The sequence below is a fragment of the Triturus cristatus genome, chromosome 3_2 (assembly GCF_964204655.1).
Source record: "Triturus cristatus chromosome 3_2, aTriCri1.1, whole genome shotgun sequence".
In the NCBI taxonomy this organism is placed as follows: Eukaryota; Metazoa; Chordata; class Amphibia; order Caudata; family Salamandridae; genus Triturus; species Triturus cristatus.
The window spans coordinates 810,713,731-810,737,525 of NC_140584.1; the positions used below are offsets into that span (position 1 = coordinate 810,713,731).

The window sequence follows — 23,795 nt, forward strand, 5'->3', positions numbered from 1 at the left end:
ATATCCTTGTTAAAATACTTCCTATTTCTGAGACTTTCACTTACAGTATATTTGTTGGTAAATCTTAAGTCCTATCATCCACCTTATTGGAGCCCCAGTCAAAACTTTTTAATCTCCTTATCTCTATTACTATTAAATCCATTACCTCCAATTGGAAATGATCGGGAACAATATCAATCCATGCATGGTGGTCATATGTTATTTTTATTAGATCTGGTGCTCAATTATCTCACAAGGGACCATTAAAAAATACATTGTTTTTTCAACAGTTATGGAAACCAATTGAGGATTATATTAAAACTTATTTATAAAATATTTAATGACACTATTTGCTTCTATTAACAGTTTTGTATAACTACTGTTTTGAGGAGTAGCCTCGTTTGTTCCCTTTTTTCAGCTTTTATAATTTGACTGTTTTTATGACAGTGGTACATTTTTGGTACATGGATATTGTTAAGATAATATTTTTGTATTAGTACTATTTTATAGTTATATACCAACACTGTATCTTTTTTTGTTTGTCGTGTTTACAAAAAATCCTAATAAAATATTTTGAACACTAAATACCAGTATTTAAATTTTTAAATAGTTTAAATCATTTAGGTGCCGATCACGATCCTGTAAAAACCGGGTACGAACCGTCAGACGGAGCATATTCTCCGTCCGACGCGTACCCGGTCGTAAAAATATACAAACATGGAAGTACGATTCGCACGGAAATACCATTTCCGTACGAATCGTACAAAACCCCGACCGACGAAAATAAACATACAAATGTGATCTGGGAAAGCGCCGACGTGACGTCGGGACGCACGCAGCCTGCCATTCACGAACCAGGAATTACGATTCGCACAGACGTCATCCCGCACGGACAATATTTTCCGGCAGCCAAAAACTGCCGGGAAATCAGGACGACCCGAACAAGGAGGACCTACATGCGACGGACAGACATGGACCCGAACCTACGTGTCATCCCGGCCCTCATAGCAGTCGACCTCCTCTACAGGTTACGACGCAGACGCCGCAGAAGGTCAGAACAACAAAGGGAGGGGGGAAAGGGGGGGGGCAGGACCAGGGGCAGGCCACAAAACCCCCACCAAAGTCACACAGCACACATGCCCTGGACATACCTGACCCCCAGGCCCTGGTCACTACGAGGGGGTGGGGGCGTGTCCAGCAAAGCCAGCGTCCACCACAACGGAAGTGCTTGACGACGCGAACCGGCAAAACAACAATACAGGTCCGTCCGGTACCCACGCCTTAAGAGCGTGGGTACGAGTCGTACCCCGCCCACACCTACGTCACCCCAACAATGGCGGGACGGCTGTACCCACGTGGCAAAGGCCTGGGTACGGCCCGCACAAGCATTCCATAGCGTGGGTACGGATATGTACGGACCGTACCCCCACCCCCGTATGCATGGAGCGTACCCCCCACCCCAACAGTGTATGTACGACCCGTACCCTCAACCGCGTACGTATGGAGCGTACCCCCCCACCCCAACCGTGTATGTACGACCCGTACCCTCAACCGCGTACGTATGGAGCGTACCCCCCCACCCCAACCGTGTATGTACGACCCGTACCCTCAACCGCGTACGTATGGAGCGTACCCCCCACCCCAACAGTGTAAGTACGACCCGTACCCTCACCCGCGTATGCATGGAGCGTACCCCCACCCCAACCGTGTATGTACGACCCGTACCCTCACCAGCGTACGTATGGAGCGTACCCCCCACCCCAACAGTGTAAGTACGACCCATACCCTCACCCACGTACGTATGGAGCGTACCCTCACCCAACAGTGTAAGTATGACCCGTACCCTCACCCGCGTACGTATGGAGCGTACCCCCCACCCCAACAGTGTAAGTACGACCCGTACCATCACCCGCGTACGTATGGAGCGTACCCCCACCCCAACAGTGTAAGTACGACCCGTACCCTCACCCGCATACGTATGGAGCGTACCCCCCCACCCCAACAGTGTAAGTACGAACCGTACCCTCACCCGCGTACGTATGGAGCGTACCCCCCACCCCAACAGTGTAAGTACGACCCGTACCCTCACCCGCGTACGTATGGAGCGTACCCCCCACCCCAACCGTGTATGTACGACCCGCACCCTCACCTGCGTATGCATGGAGCGTACCCCCCATGCCAACAGTGTACGTACGGACCGTACCCCCACCTCGTATGCATGGAGCGAACCCACACCCGTGTATGTTCTAAGCGTACATATCCTGAAATAAGAGGGTTGGGTGCAGAGTCCTCCCAGCAGTGCCCAGACACAGGAGGGGTGGGTGCAGAGTCCTCCCTGCAGTGCCCAGTCACAGGAGGGGTGTGTGCAGAGTCCTCCCAGCAGTGCCCAGACACAGGAGGGGTGGGTGCCTAACACTCCCAGCAGTGCCCAGACACAGAAGGGGTGTGTGCAGAGTCCTCCCAGCAGTGCCCAGTCACAAGAGTGGTGTGTGCAGAGTCCTCCCAGCAGTGCCCAGTCACAAGAGGGGTGTGTGCAGAGTCCTCCCAGCAGTGCCCAGACACAGGAGGGGTGTGTGCAGAGTCCTCCCAGCAGTGCCCAGACACAGGAGGGGTGGGTGCAGAGTCCTCACAGCAGTGCCCAGACGCAGGAGGGGTGGGTGCAGAGTCCTCCCAGCAGTGCCCAGTCACAAGAGGGGTGGGTGCAGAGTCCTCACAGCAGTGCCCAGACACAGGAGGGGTGTGTGTAGAGTCCTCCCAGCAGTGCCCAGACACAGGAGGGGTGGATGCAGAGTCCTCCCAGCAGTGCCCAGTCACAAGAGGGGTGGGTGCAGAGTCCTCACAGCAGTGCCCAGACACAGGAGGGGTGGGTGCAGAGTCCTCCCAGCAGTGCCCAGACACAGGAGGGGTGGGAGCAGAGTCCTCACAGCAGTGCCCAGACGCAGGAGGGGTGGGTGCAGAGTCCTCCCAGCAGTGCCCAGTCACAAGAGGGGTGGGTGCAGAGTCCTCACAGCAGTGCCCAGACGCAGGAGGGGTGTGTGCAGAGTCCTCCCAGCAGTGCCCAGACACAGGAGGGGTGGGTGCAGAGTCCTCCCAGCAGTGCCCAGACGCAGGAGGGGTGTGTGCAGAGTCCTCCCAGCAGTGCCCAGTCACAAGAGGGGTGTGCGCAGAGTCCTCCCAGCAGTGCCCAGTCACAAGAGGGGTGGGTGCAGAGTCCTCCCAGCAGTGCTAAGACATAGGAGGGGTGGGTGCCTAACACTCACAGCAGTGCCCCTGCAAAGAAAAGGGTGGAGTACCCACAGATCCAATGCCCACAAATGTCAGTCAGGTGCACAAAGATCCTGCAGTACATGTACCACATGTGTGCGAGGCTGGGAGTATACACATGCATAGCGCCAAAAAGAAAACATGTACACATGAAGTCATGGCAACAGTCCACATACACAAGTACAGTGACCACCAAGGACGCCACGAATGATGCAGGTGGAGACATCGCTCAGCATGCATGGCCCAAGTCTAACGAGTCCGTCACACACCCAGCCAATGTAGACACAGCTCAGCACCACATATTGGAAAGACCCTGCAGGGAAGAAGTCAGGTTACACAGAGGAAGGAACACACCTTGGGACGATGTCACCATGCAGTAACTGCTTACATGAACAAAGTTATGTAGCCAACAGCTTGTGATGGCACACAGATACCAGGATCCACCCTATGACCAGCACAAGACTACAATTCCCACACACCCAACACATAATCACCACCCAAAATAATGGGGCAGGTCGACCAACAGCAATACCAGACAGACAGTAGTGTACTAAGGAAAAATAAATTGCTTTAATCAGCATCCAAAAATCTGTCTGTCCCTTGAAAGTTCAAAATGTACAATGCCCATAGGGCAATCTAACGTTCAAATCCAGGTGGGGGACACAGTGGGACGCGTGTCCCCTAGCTTGCCTGCACAGTCAGACTCCTTCATCTTCCAGAGCGGGGAGGGCATCATGTGGGGGGGAAGGACCAGGCACCGCAGGGACATGAGGGCGAAGGGTAGGCGTCGTGGGTGCAGGGATTGAGGACTCCACCACAGGGGGTGGGGCAGGGCCAAAAGCGGAGGCCAGGATGGCGCTGCACACCTTAGCAAGGTCCTCTGGCGACTCCCCTGCACCAGAAGGAACCACAGGCCCCAAGGAGGTGGGGGGCGGAGGGATGGGTCGCAGCGCCACTGGGGGAGGGTGTGGACAGGGGGGGGACTCAACCACCCTGACCGGGGACTCCCTTGACCACTTGCGGGGTGGTGTCACTGTGGGGCTCAGGGACAGAGCGGCCATGAAGGAGTCTTTGCCGGATATGTGGCCAGGAGAGCTGAGGGGAGGGGATTTGGAGGGAGTGGATTTGGTGGAATGCGGACTCCCACTCTGGCTGCGTGGCTTACGTTTGCCCCCCGACCCAGTGGGTGTGCCTACTTCACCCTGTGTGTGCGTGCCAGGAGGTGTGCGTTTGACCTTCCCTGCTGGTGTGGTGCCTGTGTCTGTTGTGGTGGGTGCATGCTGACGTCTGGGCGTACGTGGGACAGGCATGGGAGTGGGAAGTGTGGATGGGTCAGGGGTAGGGGGTTGGACGTAGCGCTGCAGGAGACCCACTGCTGCAGTCAGTGTCGAGTCAATGGACCTCAGCAAGTTGCGTTGGTCAGCCTACGATGAGAAAATGCCCTCCAAGTATGCCTCCATGTTGTTCAGCACTTGGCTGTGGCCATGGAGGACATTAAGCATCGCAGCCTGACCAACCTGCAACTGCCGCTGGATATCCACAGACTCTGCATTGGCGGCAGCAGTGGAGACAGGGGCAGGGGGTGCGGTGCCTGGCAGGAAGGAGACATGTGGTGACTGGGCACGCTGGGAAGGGACACGAGCAAGTGGGAGGCGGCTGATGGCAATGGAGGGGGCGGGGAGAGATGTTGTGCCGCTGTCAGCTGCTGGTGCAGCCTCCGCCCACTCGGAGAGATCATCCTCGGACCCGTCAGCTTCATATTCTGTCGTGCCAGTGGACAGGTCCTCGGCCTCACTCTCCTCCGCCTCAGTTCCACTCAATGTGCCAGGCACGATGTCACCGCTGGCACTGGTGCTCGGTCCCTCCGCTCCGTCTGTGCTCATGTCTCCCTCCGTGTCCCCCGACGATGCTGTGGGCAAGGTGAAGAGACAGCAATTAATCATACACCTGTATACATATGTCACATGAGTCCAATCTACATAGGTTACAGTGCATAGCCTGAAAAGAAAGATCAGTAACATCTACAAAACAAGGTACAGATGTAGGGCATGCAACACACAGTTGGTTGACCCACCATGCCACAGAAAAACTATGGAGAGCATGACACAATAGCAAATGACATGAAATGGAGTTTGACAGAGGAGTCAGGCCCTGGGGACAATCCAGCACTGCATCTGCACCACACAGCGTTGCCGAAAATAGGGATGAGCAGGGACCATATCCATATACTTGAGGCACATGCTGCATAGGTAATACTGAGAACATGCCCACCATGACTGGCTCACTGCACCTTGAGTGTATGTGCAGACAAACATCACACACTGGCCAGACCTAGCAAGGAGATATCAGGTTTTGACATGTAGGCTTTGCCCGCACCAACCACCCCCTACATGAGACAATTTGTTGAGACACAGAAAGCACTTACATCTCTTAGTCTGTGTGAAATACACATGGGCTGGATAAATGCAAGATTGGACACAAAATACCCAAGGTGCGTCTGTCCAAATAATCATGTACAAATGGTCATCATCAGATGATTGTAACAAGACACACAGGCACTGGCCACCGTGAGTATGAACAAGGAAAATCAGGTCAGGCTGTACAGTGGACACTTGTACTAAATTTTACGTCAATATACATGGTGCCAGGGGACTATGCCACAGAGCACAACCTATGCTGTAGACACTGAGAGTGTCCACGTTTTGTGATGACACACATGACACCTAGGAAAATATGCCCCAGGGGACAGTAGTGGCCACACAACTCCATGGTCCTGAATGGGAATGACTGCAACACACGCCACCATCCCTGCACTATGCGTATCGCACACTCATGCACATCATGTCACAGGCCACAACATAGGACATGCGTGCTGTAAGGCATGACACTTGAGAGACTAACTCCCATGTCTGGACTCAGCATCAGTGCCAACTGACATGGAACCCACAAGTACTGAACTGGACAGGGCACAGGCAAGGTCCCAAAACCTGTTACACACCACCCCCACACATGATGCTACAGGCATAGTTTACGTGGAGAAAGTGCCAGCCTACATAACCTTGTGAAGGAGTGACTACACACAGACCAGGGAACACATTGCAAGGAGGGGAAGGGAGGCAGGAGAGCACCGCTATACTGTGGGTAACTGGATCTGCACAGCACCTTTAAACCCTGGCAGTGTATCCATGCAACTGTGCACTTACAAATGCTGGTGACACACAACAAACACACATGTACCTACCCCCTTCCTGCTGCTGCTTCTCCTGTAAGCGCCTGTCCAAGTCTGGAAATACCACCGCCAGCACACGCTTGTGGATGTGGTTCAGACGGCGGCGCCCGCGGTTCTTATGGGTCTCAGGTGAGTCCCCCAGCAGGACCCGTGCGATCCTCCGCGTCCAGCACCGGATATCCTGCCAGCGTTTCCTCACCTGGGCCAGGCGCCGCTTGCGACCGTTCGTCCTCCTCACGGCACTGACGGCGTTCATCCATATTTGCTTCTTGGCAGAGGCGCCTACCTGTGAGGATGAACAAGTGACACTACATCAATACACCTGGCACATGTCACAGAGACACATATTAGAACAAATTTGCTGTTTACAACAAGGCATAGTATGCATCCAACGCATTGCACCTTTGTCATAGGGACATGATCCTCTGGGGAAGGGCAAAAGCAGTACGTGCCATTGAAAGTACACAGGTGGAATGAGGGCAACGACACACTCAATGATCCAGGCTCACACTGTGCATCACAAGCTACACCAGGATAATGTGCAGCACCTCTAAGCAGTCACATGCCACAGGCCACTGACGCTACCGCAGCAGAGTACACAGACACACACAGGCACAGGACATTCACCTGCCATTGCCAAATGCAGCGACAAACCTCACTCTGCACATGTGCCACTAGACGGGGGGGGGCTCACAGGTGTGGGGCTGGCTCTGCACGTCAGACACACAGCACTGCTCCCTGCTCACATCACATGGGCAGGGTATATCCATCCCTCATGCAGCCCGGGTGCCACACTCCACATATGCACCCACCCACATGACAGGGGACTTACACACACACCGATGTCCAGGGTACGAACACATCATGTGGACACTCTCAGCACAGGTACACAGAACTAACACACATCTGTGGGTACAGTCACCTGTCACACTGGGCTGACCACATAATAAAATGAGGACTGTAGAGGCTACATTCCCAGGAGGACAAGACAGGCAGAATGTGGCATGCACCATGCAGTGATTGTCACAGTAAACACAATGCAAGTGAGGACGGCAGACATGCACCACAGCATGCACTGGCTGGGAGACATCAGGCATTCCCCCCCCCCCTGGGACCCCCCCTACAGTACATAGCATGTGTGTCACACCTGGACACAATGCCAGAAGTCACAGTCACAAACAAGGGACACAGTCTGTGCTAGTAGACTCTGCACTCACCTGATACCCTGGTCGCCCATACAGCAGGGGGTACTGTGGGAGGATCACATCCAGCAAAGCCAGGTTCTCCTCCAGGGTGAAAGGCTGTGCCCTCTCCACAGACCTTGACATGGTTCCAGGGAATCAGTAGCAGCAGCTGGGTCGTAGAATCCAAAGATGTGCAGGCAAGTGCTCCCTCATGGGACCTGGCTGCCTTATATCTGCCTTGCTGGCCTGTTTCATGCACAGGAGTACAGAGTGATTGGTCACTCACATTTGCATCCTATGTTTCCTCCAATCCCTTCAAACCTAGTACAGTCAGTGGGTTCTTATTGTGTTTTTTTCTTGAGCATGATGTCAACTCCAGAACCACATTGCAACAAAGTAGATTCATTCAAACTGACTACTGCTGTGCACCTGCTGAAAAAAATTCAAACTTAAAACTTGGTCTCCATGACAACCAGCATGCATGTAGGCCTTTATACTTGTCCCTCATGTGTCCCATATGTAATTTGGAGTTTCACACACAGGTACGGTGCGTACCGGGGCCCTAGGGCACCCCAAATGCATAGCAACGGCCCGTACAGGCGTGAGTACGGTCCGTATCACTATGGGTGTGCTCGCGTATGCGTACCCATAGTGATAGTGAGCGTACGCACGCGTGTACGGTCCGTACCACTATGGGTACGCATACGCGAGAACACCCATAGTGATAGTGAGCGTACAGGCGTGTGTACGGCCCGTACCACTATGGGTATGCATACGCGAGAACACCCATAGTGATAGTGAGCGTACAGGCGTGTGTACGGTCCGTACCACTATGGGTACGCATACGCGAGAACACCCATAGTGATAGTGAGCGTACAGGCGTGTGTACGGTCCGTACCACTATGGGTACGCATACGCGAGAACACCCATAGTGGTACGGACCGTACACACGCCTGTACGCTCACTATCACTATGGGTGTTCTCGCGTATGCGTACCCATAGTGATACGGACCGTACACACGCCTGTACGCTCACTATCACTATGGGTGTTCTCGCGTATGCGTACCCATAGTGATACGGACCGTACACGCGCCTGTACGCTCACTATCACTATGGGTGTTCTCGCGTATGCGTACCCATAGTGATACGGACTGTACACACGCCTGTACGCTCACTATCACTATGGGTGTTCTCGCGTATGCGTACCCATAGTGGTACGGACCGTACACACGCCTGTACGCTCAATATCACTATGGGTGTTCTCGCGTATGCGTACCCATAGTGATACGGACCGTACACGCGTGCGTACGCTCACTATCACTATGGGTACACATACGGCAGCACTCCCATAGTGATAGGGAACGTACACAGGCCCTCTGAGCGAATGTACGGTGCCTTTCACACATCACAGTGGTGACAGGCAGCACACAGGAAGGAATAGGGCTGACATACTTGTCCATGGATGGACATCAAGGCATTGTCTGGGCAGTACTACATGTGTGGGGCACAGGTGTGAAAGGCTGTGATGTGGCACATTACTCCTGAGTCGGGAAGGCACCAGATGTATGATGAGATGTGTACAGATGTTATGTGTGACGGTGCAATGTGTGCCAGGCATGCCCTTAACTCCTTTGACATGTGTGCATGTCGTACTGCACACTTGGGATGAGCGTCACTGGCATGGCACAGTCAACAACACACGCAAGTGTCCCCTGATGCCCGCTACAGGGGTTACCACACCAGACATGTGACTACCCACGGTGCACGATGTGTCTATGTCATGTATGTGTGGGGTGTTCCCATTAGCTTGATATTGGTGCTCCCTCAAAAGCATCAGCCGTTGCAGCAACCAACATGTGTCTGTGTGTAGATGGACATGGCACACTGTTACGCACACCAGGCCACATGTGGTATCGGATGTGAGGTGCGTATGTATGCATGGGACACGGAGTAGCGTAACAAGGACATGTCTGCATCCTCTCAATGAATGTGTGGTGAGTCATTACATGTACACCTTATTGGCAAGGTGTGTGGGCTGTCCTAGTGTAATGTCATGTGACCTGTGGCTCTAGTGTTCCGCTACCAGTCTCTGAAATCGACATCCTACTTCTGCTGATGTGTTGATGTATGTCACTCCTGTGTTGCGTCTGGCTGTTCACTTAGAATGGGACACAGCTAATCCCATGCCATGGCATGTGGAGGTTCACAATCTCCGTGTGTAGCTGGGTCTTGGTAGGAGTGTCACCTGGCAGCCATACGTGTCCAGGGCATGTGGCACATACCTGACTCCGTATGTCGCATATGTGTATTGACAGATTAACATGTGCTCAGTACAAATAAATTGTTGTTGTAGTGCACTCACTCTTCCTTGTCACTTCCAAATTACTGCAGAGCGCCGCCTCTTCCCCGACCAATTCCGGACTTGGCTGACATGCGGGAGAATGACTGTATCCGGTGCTACCGCTTCCCCCAACCGTTGATTGAGGAGTTGACGGCGAGGCTGGCAGCACACCTGCAACCGCTGCACAGGTATCCTACGGCACTGACACCCAAGCTGAAGGTAATGGCAGCCCTACATTTTCTTGCCACGGGTACCTTTCAATATACCATAGCTCATGTTGGTGGCATGTCCCAGAGCATGTTCAGCCGTGTGCTGCATGATTTCTTAGAGGCCATGTTGCTTCACCTGGATGAGTTCATCCATTTCCCAACTCCTGAACTGTTGACTGGGGTCAAGCGTGGATTCTATGCCCTGGGAGGGATGCCCCATGTCATTGGGTCCATAGATGGGACACATGTGGCTTTGGTACCACCACAGGCACAGGAGGTAGCGTACAGGAATCGCAAGCACTACCACTCCATCAATGCCCTTGTGGTGTGTCTGTCCAACATGGTGATTTCACATGTCTGTGCTCGTTTTCCAGGATCAGCACGCGATGCCTACATCATGAGGCGTAGCAGGGTGCCTGAAATGATGACGCAGCTGCGCAACGAACGAGCATGTGTTGTTGGTGGGTACACTCTGTCTGTCCTGTATTTATCGTAGACTTCCAGCACGACCGCTTCTCCTGTCCTACTTATGTCCATGTGGTTTCCATATAGGGGACGCTGGCTATCCCAACATGCCATGGCTGATCACACCTCTCCGCAACCCCATCACGCCGGCCCAGCTCCGCTACAACACCGCCCATGGCCGGACAAGGCGAGTGATAGAGAGGACAATTGGCCTCCTGAAGAGCCGATTCAGATGCCTCCACAAGACCGGCGGCGCCCTCCCATATGCCCTGGCGAATGTCTGCAAAATCTTCATGGTCTGCTGCATGCTGCACAACATGGCAGTTGAGAAAGCTGTGCCACTCATCCTGGATCAAGATGATCAGGACCATCCACCCGTGGAGGACGAAGGGCTTGGCAATGGGGCTAGTGATGTGGAGGATGTGGTTCCGCAAGAGGACATCCGGAGTCGGCTCATACGCAACTTCTTTGCTTAGTGGTGAGTACCAGTGTCTGTGTGTGCACACATTGGTCCCCGTGTGGCATGTGTTGCGATGTGTGTGTCCATCTGCATGTATGGCACGTGAGTCAGAGGTGTGTGTGGATGTGTCACTGGAGTGATGGTGCCAGTGATGAGTGTATTTCCCCAGTCATAATTGTGACCTAGCATGTTGTCATCCTTACATGTGTCGAGTACATGCACATGCAAGTGGCTGTGCTTTTTGTGGCTGACTTCTTGTGTGTCACGCACGGACAAGTTTGGAAGTCTCCTTAGGGTAAGGGATGCATCAGGGGTGTATTGGGTGTGGCAGTTGTTTACGATGTGTGCACACTGCCCCTGTCGATGTTTGGTTCCTCTGCAGACATGTGGCATCACCATGGGACACATGACATGCAGCTGGGTACACCTGAATAGATGGTCAGACTTGTTGACAGTCATCTGTGATGGGATTGTGGATTGTGATGATGGCATCAATGTGTGTTACACTGCCCTCGGACACATACGGTTTGCATTGGCTTGACATGGTGTGGGACTTCCACATCAGAGGATCAATGGTGTATGGCGGCCTCTCCGTGAGCAGCAGGGGGTGTTTAGCTGTTAGCCGACACTTGTGTGCCAGTTCCATGGCTATCATTTGTGCTGCAGAAGGGGGGTTCCAGTGTTGGACCAACATGTTACTCCACATGACCTGTTCATGTGTACTCCGAGTTGCCTCTGCATTCCCGAATACATGAATAATAAAGGTGTCCCTATGCCTCCAAGGTGCCTCTTCTCAGTCAATGCTGGTGTGTTGCCACGGTGCATCTGGCATGTCTGGCATGGTTTTCCGTGATAGTGGCTATGTGTCTATGTGTAGAGTAGCAAGATGCAAGCTGTTTGTGTGGGATTAGACTGTGTATTGTGCATGATGTCCATGACTGTGTGGGTATTGTGACATGGGATTTAGGCCCAGATCTCTGTACTGGGGTGAATGTATGACATTGTTCTGCATTCCGTCCATCAATTGTTGTTTTTGGTATTGTGACATGTGCCATCCCCATGCATCCAATGTTGGCCAGGCCACCATTCTCTGCATCCACCTGACTCAAGCTTGCAGGACATGGTTCTGCAACCTGTCCACACATACCTGGGTGCCCCACAGGACACTCCACATGATCCCTGACCTCTGCGCATGGCTGTCGCTGTCCTCAATATGTCTGTCGGCATGGTTGTGCGGCCACCCCCTCAGCTGGTTGGGCCCATCACGGGTGTGTATGGTGCTCCATGTCTGTCTTGCCTAATACAATGTGACCCATGTGTGTCCTGTGCCAGACTCAGGCCCCAGGGTGTGGATGGTTGAAGTCAAATGAGAACTCAGGCATGGTTAGACTTTACAAGACACATGGAAGGTAATAATGCAAAATGTAGGCATCTTCTCTTTATGGTGTAATTTTTTATTTGGGTTGGGGTACGTGGGGGGGGGGGGGGTATGACATGAGGGGCTTTCCGGGTGTGTGGAATCCAAAGTTCACTAGGGGAGTTGGTGTCCTTGCCATTGGAAATCCTCAGAGTCCATGCCACAGTCTTTGTCAACATTGGTCAGACAGTGACCAGCAAGTCCATGTGGCAGAGAATGTCTTTTGCTGCTGTGCTGCTGTTGGTCCAGTGGGCCAGGTGCCAGGCCAGGTGTCCTGGGAGATGGTGCTGTTGCGCTGACCCTCACGGTCTTTTCCGTGGACGACCCGCCCTCCTGCGGGGACCCTCAGAAGCAGGCCGTGACGATGTTTGGGATGCTCCGTCGGATGTCTCCTCCTCCTCCTCATCCCTCCCTGTGGGTGGTGATGTTCTACGCCTGGTGGCACAGGGAGGGTTGCCCATGTTGTCGGCTATCCGACGGAGTGTACTGTGAATTCCCGTGAACACCGTCACGAGCTCAGCCTGTCTGTCCTCCATCCACCCTTGGTGTCGCAGTAGACAGGCATGTTGCTCCGCATGTTGCTGGGCCTGCTGGGTCTTGATCTCTTCGAGGATGGACACAACCTGGGCCATGCCCGTGGTGTCCTGCCGGTATGTGTCCAGGATGTTTCTGACATGGGAATATACCGGTTCCTCAGCCAACCGGTCAGGCTCGCGCCTCCGCCGTCCTCCACTCCCACCACCCCTGCCCACTTGCACCTGGCCTGCCCTTGTGGGCACATCGGGTCTCCGGGACCCCTGAGGGGTGGCATTGGCGTTGTCGCCTGCCTCCTCCTGGGTGCCCGGTACACCGTGTCCCTCCTGGCCAGCCTGGCTGCCTTGTGGTGGTGGGGCAGGGATCCTGGGTGTCTCCTGGGATGTGACAGGAGTGGGGGTGGTGGTTGGCCCAGTTGTACCTGACGCAGGTGCTGCAGGTGGTTGGACACCAGAGGGGCCAGGTTGGTCGGGGTCGGGTTCGTCCACAGAGTGGTGAGAGTCGTCGCTGCCGGTGGGTCCGTCATCCCGCCGAGCCGGGTCCTGTGAGTCTTCCCCCCCAGTGTTGGGGGGTGATCCACGACGTTGACCTGTGTGTGAGAGAGACAATCTTAATTTTGTTCCATGCAACATCCATGTTTCCTTGGTTTCTAAGTTGGCACATTTCCTCTGGGAATTTGGATATGTCTTGCATTCCACTCACAGTGCACTTGTGCATGGGTATGTCCCGTGGCCACAGCTTTTGCGACTTTACCTATGTGTGGCACAGTCTTACTTGCTGCGTCAATTGTGACTGCAGTCAGCAGTGGAGTGAGCAGGTGTGGCGAGCCATGCATTGGCGCCTTCCGTGTCGCACTGTACGTGGGCACATGGAGTTGTTCCACACACTTAGATAATGCAGGTAGCTGGCGTTGTGCTTGTGCACAGGTTGAGACATGGCCCTGTGTTTTGCCATGGAGAAAAGGGGGGGTTCAGGCACTGGCCACCCTTGTCTACATGCACGCAGTCCACCTGCTGACGAGCAGACATTCCCACACCCCCCAAGGCTGAATTGGGCTCCCTGTGTGTCCCTTTCTCACTCCCTCTCTGTCCCCCTCTCCATCCCTCTGTGTGTCAGCCTCCTCCCTCTGTCCGTCTCCCTGTGTCTCCCTCCCTCTCTCTCCCCCTCTCCCTCCCTCTGTGTGTCACCCTCTGTCACCTCAGCCCAGCTTCCTAGGCACACACTTTTTGCAGATCTTTGAATGGCCCTTGGCTTGTTGATGTGAGTTTGTTTCTGATCTCCAGGCACCCATTGGGTGTAGTGTCTTTGTCTGCGCTGCTGCTGTGGTAGTTTGTGCTGCCACTCTTTCACAGTGTTGGCTGTTCATTAGCTGCTGTCATGTGCAAAAACGTGCCGTCACCCCCATGTGTTAATGCAAGGCGTCCGCCATTTGCTGGCAAGTCTTTCCTGTGTGGGGACACACTGTTTGTCTGGCTGTGACCTAGGCCATATGGGCAGGGGGCATTGTTGTCTGCTTCTGAGTTGCACTATGTGATTTTTGGGGCCCACACTCCCGCCATCCGGCTTACCGTGTCTTGTGTTGGTGTTTTCTGTGGCCTGTGACTTTGCATTGTCCAGCTGGGTGCATGGGCGACCCCCTGTGCCTGCACAGACGGACGCTCCCTCCCACTGCTGCTACCTACCTGCCTCCGCTGCCTGACGCCTGTTTGCCGCTCCTCACCACCTACCTGACGCCGCTGCCTGCATCTCGCCTCCGCCGCCTCCCAGGTACCGCCTGCTGCTTCCTGGTCGCCACCCACGCCGCTACCTTCACTCCCCACGCCCGCTGACCACCGCCACTTACCTGGTCACTCCTTGGGCTCCGTCGCTTCCCGCCGATTTTCCCGCCGTTTTCTCGGCGCCGCTGCCCCAGGCGCACACTCCCACTCCCGCCTCCTCCTTCAGTCCCGCCCCCCTCCCTGCCCATTGGCCACCCCGCTCCCGCCTCCCGCTGACCCTCCCTCCCGGCTCCTTATTTAAGGGGACCCCGCGGGCTGGTCAGTGCGACCCCCTGTGCCTGCACAGACGGACGCTCCCTCCCACTGCTGCTACCTACCTGCCTCCGCTGCCTGACGCCTGTTTGCCGCTCCTCACCACCTACCTGACGCCGCTGCCTGCATCTCGCCTCCGCCGCCTCCCAGGTACCGCCTGCTGCTTCCTGGTCGCCACCCACGCCGCTACCTTCACTCCCCACGCCCGCTGACCACCGCCACTTACCTGGTCACTCCTTGGGCTCCGTCGCTTCCCGCCGATTTTCCCGCCGTTTTCTCGGCGCCGCTGCCCCAGGCGCACACTCCCACTCCCGCCTCCTCCTTCAGTCCCGCCCCCCCTCCCTGCCCATTGGCCACCCCGCTCCCGCCTCCCGCTGACCCTCCCTCCCGGCTCCTTATTTATGACGCCCCCTCAGCGACCGCGCAGCGGACGCGCGCAGCGGGAGCGCCGACTGAGCGCCGAAGGTGCGCCAAAGGTAAGCCCGTCTGCGCCCGTCCGCGCCTGGACCGCGCCCAGCGCCAGACCCCCTGGTCCCCGCGCCCGCCAGCCCCCCCGCAGGACCTACGACTTCGCTACGCTCATCGCACTCAAAACCGCCCGAGCCCCCGGTTGCTACCGAGCGTCCCCGCGACGCACCCATGGACCCTTCGCCTGCCGATCCTGCAACTTCTCTTGCCTCCAAACAAGCACCACGCCCACCAAGACGGACAACAGCAACCACCTCAAGTGCATCCTGCTCAACACCCGCTCCGTCCACAGACACGCCGTGGAACTCTGGAACCTCCTCGACACTGCATCTCCAGACGTCGCCTTCCTCACGGAAACCTGGATGAACGACTCTTCAGCCCCCGACATCGCCATTGCCATCCCGGACGGCTACAAGATCATCAGGAAGGATCGCGTCAACCAGACCGGAGGAGGCATCGCCATCGTACACAAGAGCACCATTCGCATCTCGACTGACTCCATCGACGTATTCAACGCCGCCGAATACCTGCACTTCCAGATCCACACCGACCCCAAGACTACCCTCAGAGGCACCCTCATCTACAGACCCCCGGGACCACGCGCACAGTTCTGCGAAGACATCGCCGACTTCATCAGCCCTCACGCCCTCCCCTCCGCCGACTACATCCTCCTCGGGGACCTCAACTTCCACCTGGAGAGCAACAATGACCGCAACACCACCGCCCTGCTGGATAACCTCGCCAACCTCGGACTTCAGCAACTGGTCAACACCCCCACCCACTTCGCCGGCCACACGCTCGACCCACTCTTCTCGTCCAGCAAGCACGTCACCTTCAGCCACTCCACCGGACTTCTCTGGACCGACCACAGCTGCGTCCATTTCAGCTTCAGAAAGAACACGGTCCACCATCACCCGAAGCAGGCTCCCCACAGAAACTGGAGCAAGATCACCGCCGACCAGCTCGCCACCTCCCTCAGCCAGAGCCCACCTGTCAGGACCACGGACCCTAACACAGCTGCCCTCGACCTCACGCAGTGGCTGACCTCCTGTGCCGACGACCTCGCGCCACTGAAGAACCCCCTCACCAGGCCCAGAAGCAAGAAGGCCCCCTGGTTCACCGACGAACTTAAGGACTCCAAGAAGGCCTGCCGCACCCTCGAGAAGGCCTGGCTCCTCAACAAGACCGCCGACAACAGAACAGCACTGAAACTCGCCACTCGCAGACATCACCAGCTCATCCGCACCACCAAGAAGAAATCTCTGCGGGAACGACTGGACAAGAACGCCCATGACAGCAAGGAGCTCTTCAACATCGTCAAGGAGTTCTCCAACCCCAGCACCGGCAACAACGACATCACTCCCTCACAGGACCTCTGCGACTCCCTCGCCTCGTACTTCCACCGCAAGATCGCCAACATCCACAACAGCTTCGACATTTCACCCCCGCACCCATCGGTCGTACCTTCGCACCCCGCCGCCACCCTCCAGACATGGACCGAGGTGACCCCCGAAGACACGTCACGCATGATGAACACCATCCACTCCGGATCTCCGACCGACCCGTGCCCCCATCATGTTTTCAACAAGGCAGCCTCTACCATCGCACCCCACCTCCGAGACATCATCAACACCTCCTTCAACACAGCAACTTTCCCGGAGAGCTGGAAGCACGCCGAACTCAGCGCTCTGCTGAAGAAACCAACAGCGGACCCGACCGACCTCAAGAACTTCCGCCCCATCTCGCTCCTTCCTTTCCCCGCCAAAGTCATCGAGAAGGTCGTCAACAAGCAACTGGCAGCCTTCCTCGAGACGAACGGATCCCTCGACCCATCACAGTCCGGATTCAGAGCCAACCACAGCACCGAGACCGCCCTCATCGCAGCCACCGACGACATCCGAGCCCTGCTCGACAACGGCGAAACAGCGGCACTCATCCTCCTAGACCTCTCCGCAGCATTTGACACTGTCTGCCACCGCACACTAGTCCAACGCCTCAACGACACCGGCATCCAAGGGAAGGCTCTGGAATGGATCATCTCATACCTCTCCGGCAGAACACAGAGAGTACGCCTCCCTCCGTTCCGCTCCGAGGCCACCGAAGTCATCTGCGGCGTCCCGCAAGGATCGTCGCTCAGCCCCACTCTCTTCAACATCTACATGAAACCCCTCGCTGCCATCGCACGCCAACACAACCTCAACATCATTTCCTACGCCGATGACACCCAGCTAATTCTCTCCCTCACCAGAGACCCCGACACCGCCAAAGCCAGCCTGCACGAAGGGATGACAGACGTCGCTGAATGGATGAACATCAGCCGCCTGAAACTGAACACGGACAAGACAGAAGTCCTCATCCTGGGACCATCACCCTCCGCATGGGACAACTCCTGGTGGCCCCCGGCACTAGGCACCGCACCTGAACCGACGGACCACGCACGCAACTTGGGCGTCATACTGGACTCCTCCCTATCGATGACCAGACAAGTCAACGCCGTCTCCTCAGCTTGCTTCCACAACCTCCGCATGCTCCGAAAGATCTTCCGATGGATCCCAACCGAGACCAGGAAGACGGTCACCCACGCTCTCGTCACCAGCAGACTAGACTACGGAAACACCCTCTACGCCGGTACTACGGCCAAGCTTCAGAAAAGACTTCAGCGTATTCAGAACGCCTCCGCCCGACTCATCCTGGACGTCCCCCGACGCAGCCACATCTCGTGCCACCTGAGAGACCTGCACTGGCTCCCGGTCAACAAGAGGATCACGTTCAGACTCCTCACCCACGCACACAAGTCCCTCCACGACCTAGGCCCAGGGTACCTCAACAGCCGCCTCACCTTCTACACGCCCACCCGCCGGCTACGTTCCGCTAACCTCGCCCTCGCCGTCGTCCCTCGCATCCAGAGAGCCACCGCTGGAGGAAGGTCATTCTCCTACCTGGCAGCTAAGACTTGGAACTCCCTACCCGTCCACCTGCGGATGACCCAGGACCACCTGGCCTTCAGGAAACAGCTCAAGACCTGGCTGTTCGAGCAGTAGCAGACCCCCTTCCCCAAGCGCCTTGAGACCCTTACGGGTGAGTAGTGCGCGATATAAGTTCCATGATTGATTGATTGATTGATTGCATTGTCCAGCTGGGTGCATGGGGCATGGTGGCGCCAGTGGCATGTGCGTGTTCATGGAGTGTGGTTGAGTCATGCGATAGCTTGGGGTGGTTGCGTGCCTGTTTGTGAGTTTGGTTGTGGATGACGTTCCCCCCATGTGAGGTGAGTTGTTTGTGTACTCACCCGGGTCTCGGAGTCCTTCTAATCCGTCCACTGACACCACCGGCAGTATGGCCATCACCCTCTCCTCCCAGGGATGGTAGTGTATGGGTCTGCGGGGCGGCCCTCCTCCAGTGACGTTGGCCTGGTTGTGGTCGTCGGTCATTTTGGCTCGGACCCTCCTCCGCAGATCGTACCACCTGGCTTGGCATTCATGCCTGGTCCTTCTGGTGGCCGCAACAGCATTCACAGCATCGACAATCCTCTGCCACATGGCTGTTTTTTCGGACATGCAGGTCTGTCTGACCAATGTTCCAAAGAGGTGTGGCTCGATTTCGTCGACAAGGACCTCCAACTCTCGGCTAGTGAACTTTGGATTCTTGTTAGTGGGCATGGTGAGGGGTGTGGGTGTGGATGGTTGGGGGGGTGTGTGTGGATGGTTGTGGGTGTGTGGGTGTGGTTGTGCAGGTGTGTGTGTGAATGTGATGAGGGGGTGTTTGTGAAGGTGTGTGTGTGAAGGTGTGCAAGTGTAAGGTGTAGTAAAGGTTCAAGTATGGTGCTGTAGGTTGTCTGTGGGGTCTGGCAGCAGTAAGTCTGTTGCAAAGGCTCATGGTTTGTGTATATGGGCCCTTTTTATTGGTCCATTGGTGGGTGTGGCTGTGTTTGAAGTTTGGGTGGGTGTGTTATAAGGAGTGGTTGTGTTTTGGGCCTCTGTTTGGGGCAGTTGCAAGTCAGTGGATGTGTTGTTTTTGTGCTTGTTGGACATGTTTTGTGGCCTTGTGCCATTCGAATGGTGTATTCTTGTGTTGTTTTGCTTTGTCCTGGTTGTGTACGTGCGTTTTTAGCGTGTGTACGGTGTGTACTTCGGGAATTTTGCTGTACAGTGCTGTCCTTGTGTCTGGCTTGGTACGACTCGTACATGCGCAATGTTGTGTGAAGGTGCTGGTGTTGGGGCCTGGGGTGCGCTCCGTACTTAGAATGTTGGGGTGGGGGTACGCTCCATACGTACGCGGGTGAGGGTACGTGTCGTATATACACGGTTGGGGTGGGGGTATGGTCCGTACATACACTGTTGGGGTGGGGGTACGCTCCATACATATGCGGGTGAGGGTACGGGTCGTACATACACTGTTGGGGTGGGGGTACACTCCATACGTACGCGGGTGAGGGTACGGGTCGTACATACACGGTTGGGGTGGGGGTACGGTCCGTACATACACGGTTGGGGTGGGGGTGCGCTCCATACGTACGCGGGTGAGGGTACAGGTCGTACATACACTGTTGGGGTGGGGGTATGCTCCATACGTACGCGGGTGAGGGTACGGGTCGTACATACACGGTTGGGGTGGGGGTACGGTCCGTACATACACGGTTGGGGTGGGGGTACGCTCCAGGCATACGCGGGTGAGGGTACATGTCGTACATACACGGTTGGGGTGGGGGTACGGTACGTACATACACGGTTGGGGTGGGGGTACTCTCCATGCATACGCGGGTGAGGGTACGGGTCGTACATACACTGTTGGGGTGAGGGTATGCTCCATACGTACGCGGGTGAGGGTACAGGTCATACATACACGGTTGGGGTGGGGGTACGGTCCGTACATACATGGTTGGGGTGGGGGTACGCTCCATGCATACGCGGGTGAGGGTACGTGTCGTACATACACGGTTGGGGTGGGGGCACGGTCCGTACATACACTGTTGGGGTGGGGGTACGCTCCATACGTACACGGGTGAGGGTACGTGTCGTATATACACGGTTGGGGTGGGAGTACGGGTCGTACATACGCGGTTGGGGTGGGGGTACGCTCCATACATTCACGGGTGGGGGTACGTCTCGTACATACACGGGTGTACATACACGGGTGGGGTTTCGACTCGTACATCGGAGGGCTGGGGGGAGTGTTGGGCGCGTATGCGGGCACATGTCTCCATGGTTGCTATGGGAGTTCGGTGCGGACGGTGTTTTTTCCATACGGTTGTAACATCGGACGCACGGGATGGATCGTACTTCCGCGGTCGGACTTCACTTTTCACATTTGTACGGTAAATCGTCCGAGGACGTGTCGGACACATTTTCCGACCCGAGTACGTGTGGAGAATAATTCCCAATGCGATTCGTATGGACTTTTTCCCATGCGAATCGTAGTTGGCAGTTTGTACGGCACTTGTACGATTCGTACGGTAAAAAGACCGGATACGAGTCGTATGGGCAATTTGTTTACAGGATCGTAATCGGCGCCATTATGTATTTTAACATGGGTTCCTATGGGGTTTTTATTTTAAGTGTCTACCTAATTATGTTCTATGGAAGGGTAGGGACTGTTTTGGATCTATTTTGGCTGTAGTAACTCTAGATGGGCAGTTTGTGAATTGCAATGGACTTACTCTTTTGTGGAGGGGTGAATGTCCCTCCTTAATCCCTTGCCTAGCCCTCCTTACTTCTCGTTTAACTGCTCCCATTTAATAGTAAGTATAACCCATTTTCCAGCTATTCCCTCGTCCTTCCCCAGTTTACTTTTAACACCTATGTGTAAGAGTGCAGAGATCCCTGCAGCAGGGGAGCAGATCTGCGCACAAAAATGAGGAGAGGGGGAGTCCTCCACGCGTAAGTTTATGAATAGCATTTTGTTGTATGGTTGTAGTACAAAACGCAGCTTGTGAATAGGCCCCATTATTTTTTCCAAACAGACTGTTGCATGTTTTTCTACGAACCTGACCAATAAAATTAGCTTTTGGGAAAAATATAATCCAGGCCAAATAAACTCCTCAGCCGATAAAGAGGCTGCTAAAGCATGCATTACACTCAATTTTATGGTAGGAGAGAGACAGCTCCATTCACAAAGTCACAACAAAACATGGAATTTCACAATAGATACTGACACAGGTAAGGCTCATTCAATGTCTTTTGATAACATTTCCTGTGAGTTGGGTGGAGACAGTATGTCTGTCTCTACTGCAGAACTTCAAGATCATTTGCCAGAGGCCCTTTTCTTTCTGCTTACCTTTCGCTGACTCGTTTCTGCTCGTGTAGATGTTTGTCTGCTTCTTTCATTATTGGGGGTAATGTGAATTTCGCCTCTTCCTCTTGTTGCTCCTGATGCCTAGCAGGCAGGTGGTTAAGGGGAGCTCTCTGATAGATGGGATCCAAAACACAAAGTGAATTCACCATGATCTTTTCATATCTTTTTCTGCTGATGGTTTCTGCATCAAAATAAAATAACCTTGTTATGCCTGACCATTGGGGTATATCATCTGTGCATTTTATAAAGACCTTAATCAGAATGATAATATTCATACACAGAGTTTAAAATGTAAATTAACATTTGTTTTGAAGAGCCTTCCTTACAAACACTTGATGATGTTTTGCAGCTAGTAATCCTGCACCATGCAGAAATAATACATTGCATTTGAGGCACTTCTCATATTATTGCCACCTCTACTACTGATCTTGGATAAGAGATTTAAGGTGATTTTAATCACAAATCCTTCCAAATGGAAGCCACTAATCTCTGCATTATGCCTCTACATTGCTTATTCAAATGGTACTCGGTGAAAAAACAAAGTGACCAACACCTTTAAAACTGATATTAAACACTTTCCCACCATGTACCTTATAAGTTAATGAGAAATTCAACAAATGCATAAATGGTTGTTTGGCACCTGATCTATAGCTTCTAAGTAGCCCAATGTCATGTGAAACGTTGAGCATGTCATGGTGCTTTACCCGCAGCATTTTGCATGCTGGTACTTGAAGGCACCTACGTAGAATGGGAAATCAAGGCATTAGCCAATAAAATACCTCCTCCGCCACTTTGAGCCATAAACAAAATAGTGATGAGCAAGGGAGGCCGGCAGTGGTTCAGGATTTGCTCCCCTGACAAAATTATGAAATTCCTTCTGTGCTTCTTTCAGTCTTTATCTTTCTTTTTAACTTCCTACCTTTTCTCCATCCTTTTTTGTTTTCAGCTACCTATTTATTCTTCCCCTACCCATTTCCTGTCTTTTTCCATCTATCTTTCTCTCCTTTTATAACTTTCTGTTATCCATTATGAATGCCCTTTTCTTCCTTTCTGTCTTTTTCCTTCCGTTCTTCTTTCTCTCCATCTGCCCTCTTATTCGTCTTTCTGTTCATTCCATCCATCCTTCTTTGTCATTTTTTCTGCTACCTCATTCCTTTCTTCTCTATGCCTTCCTTCTCTCTATGCTTGCTGCTACTCTTTCTATGCACTCATCCTTCTCTGTATCCATCTTCTCTTTGTCTGTCTCTTTATTTATCCATCTCTCCATCCAGCCATGGCTTTATCTCTATATGTTCCCCAACTCATAGCTCCATCATACATTACTCTTGCGGTAGTGTGTAGGAGCTGGTTTGGAGACCAGTATATCTAATGAAAGTCAAAGGAACTCAAAACAGTAATTTAAATGTTATATTCTACGCATAACTTACCAGTGATATCCACCCCCGCCCCTGTGCAAGCTGCTAGGAAAGTATAATCAGGAATTTGTGTGCCTTTATACTGTTGCTTCATTATGAATATGCACCGAAATAATTCACGCTTGAATTTCAATTTCGTTTTTTATTTCGACTGAAAGTGTAAATTAATTCTAATAAGGAAAGAAACGATGTAGCCTAACGGCTAGGGTGGTCGATCTCAACTGTAGGGACCCAGGTTCGAGTCTCGGCAATGACGCTCAACATCCTGTGATTCTGGGCAAATCACACAATCTCCCCGTGCCTACAGAAATGAACGTGTCCTTTTATAAGCAACTGGTACTCATGGAAAGCGCTCTGATTCCTACTACCTTTAGGTCAAATTTGCGCTATATAAAACTCCAGAAAAAAAAGTCTATTAAGTTAATAGCAGGATTCTGTTTTAAAACAAGCAAAAATAAATGACCCCCACACTCTTGGAGACAGCTTCTATGGTGTAGGGATCATTTTTT

At 53.8% G+C, this 23,795-nt stretch overlaps 1 protein-coding gene across 1 annotated transcript in view; it reads right to left on the minus strand.

Annotated features, from left to right (window-relative positions):
• The window catches only part of LOC146858189 (cyclic nucleotide-binding domain-containing protein 2-like), a 397,706-nt gene that overhangs the window by 126,026 nt on the left and 247,885 nt on the right, over nt 1-23,795 (minus strand). Inside the window, exon 6 of the mRNA XM_085648957.1 lies at nt 21,854-22,052. Within this exon, the coding sequence (XP_085505083.1) occupies nt 21,854-22,052 (199 nt within the window). The remainder of the gene's footprint in view (nt 1-21,853; nt 22,053-23,795) is intronic.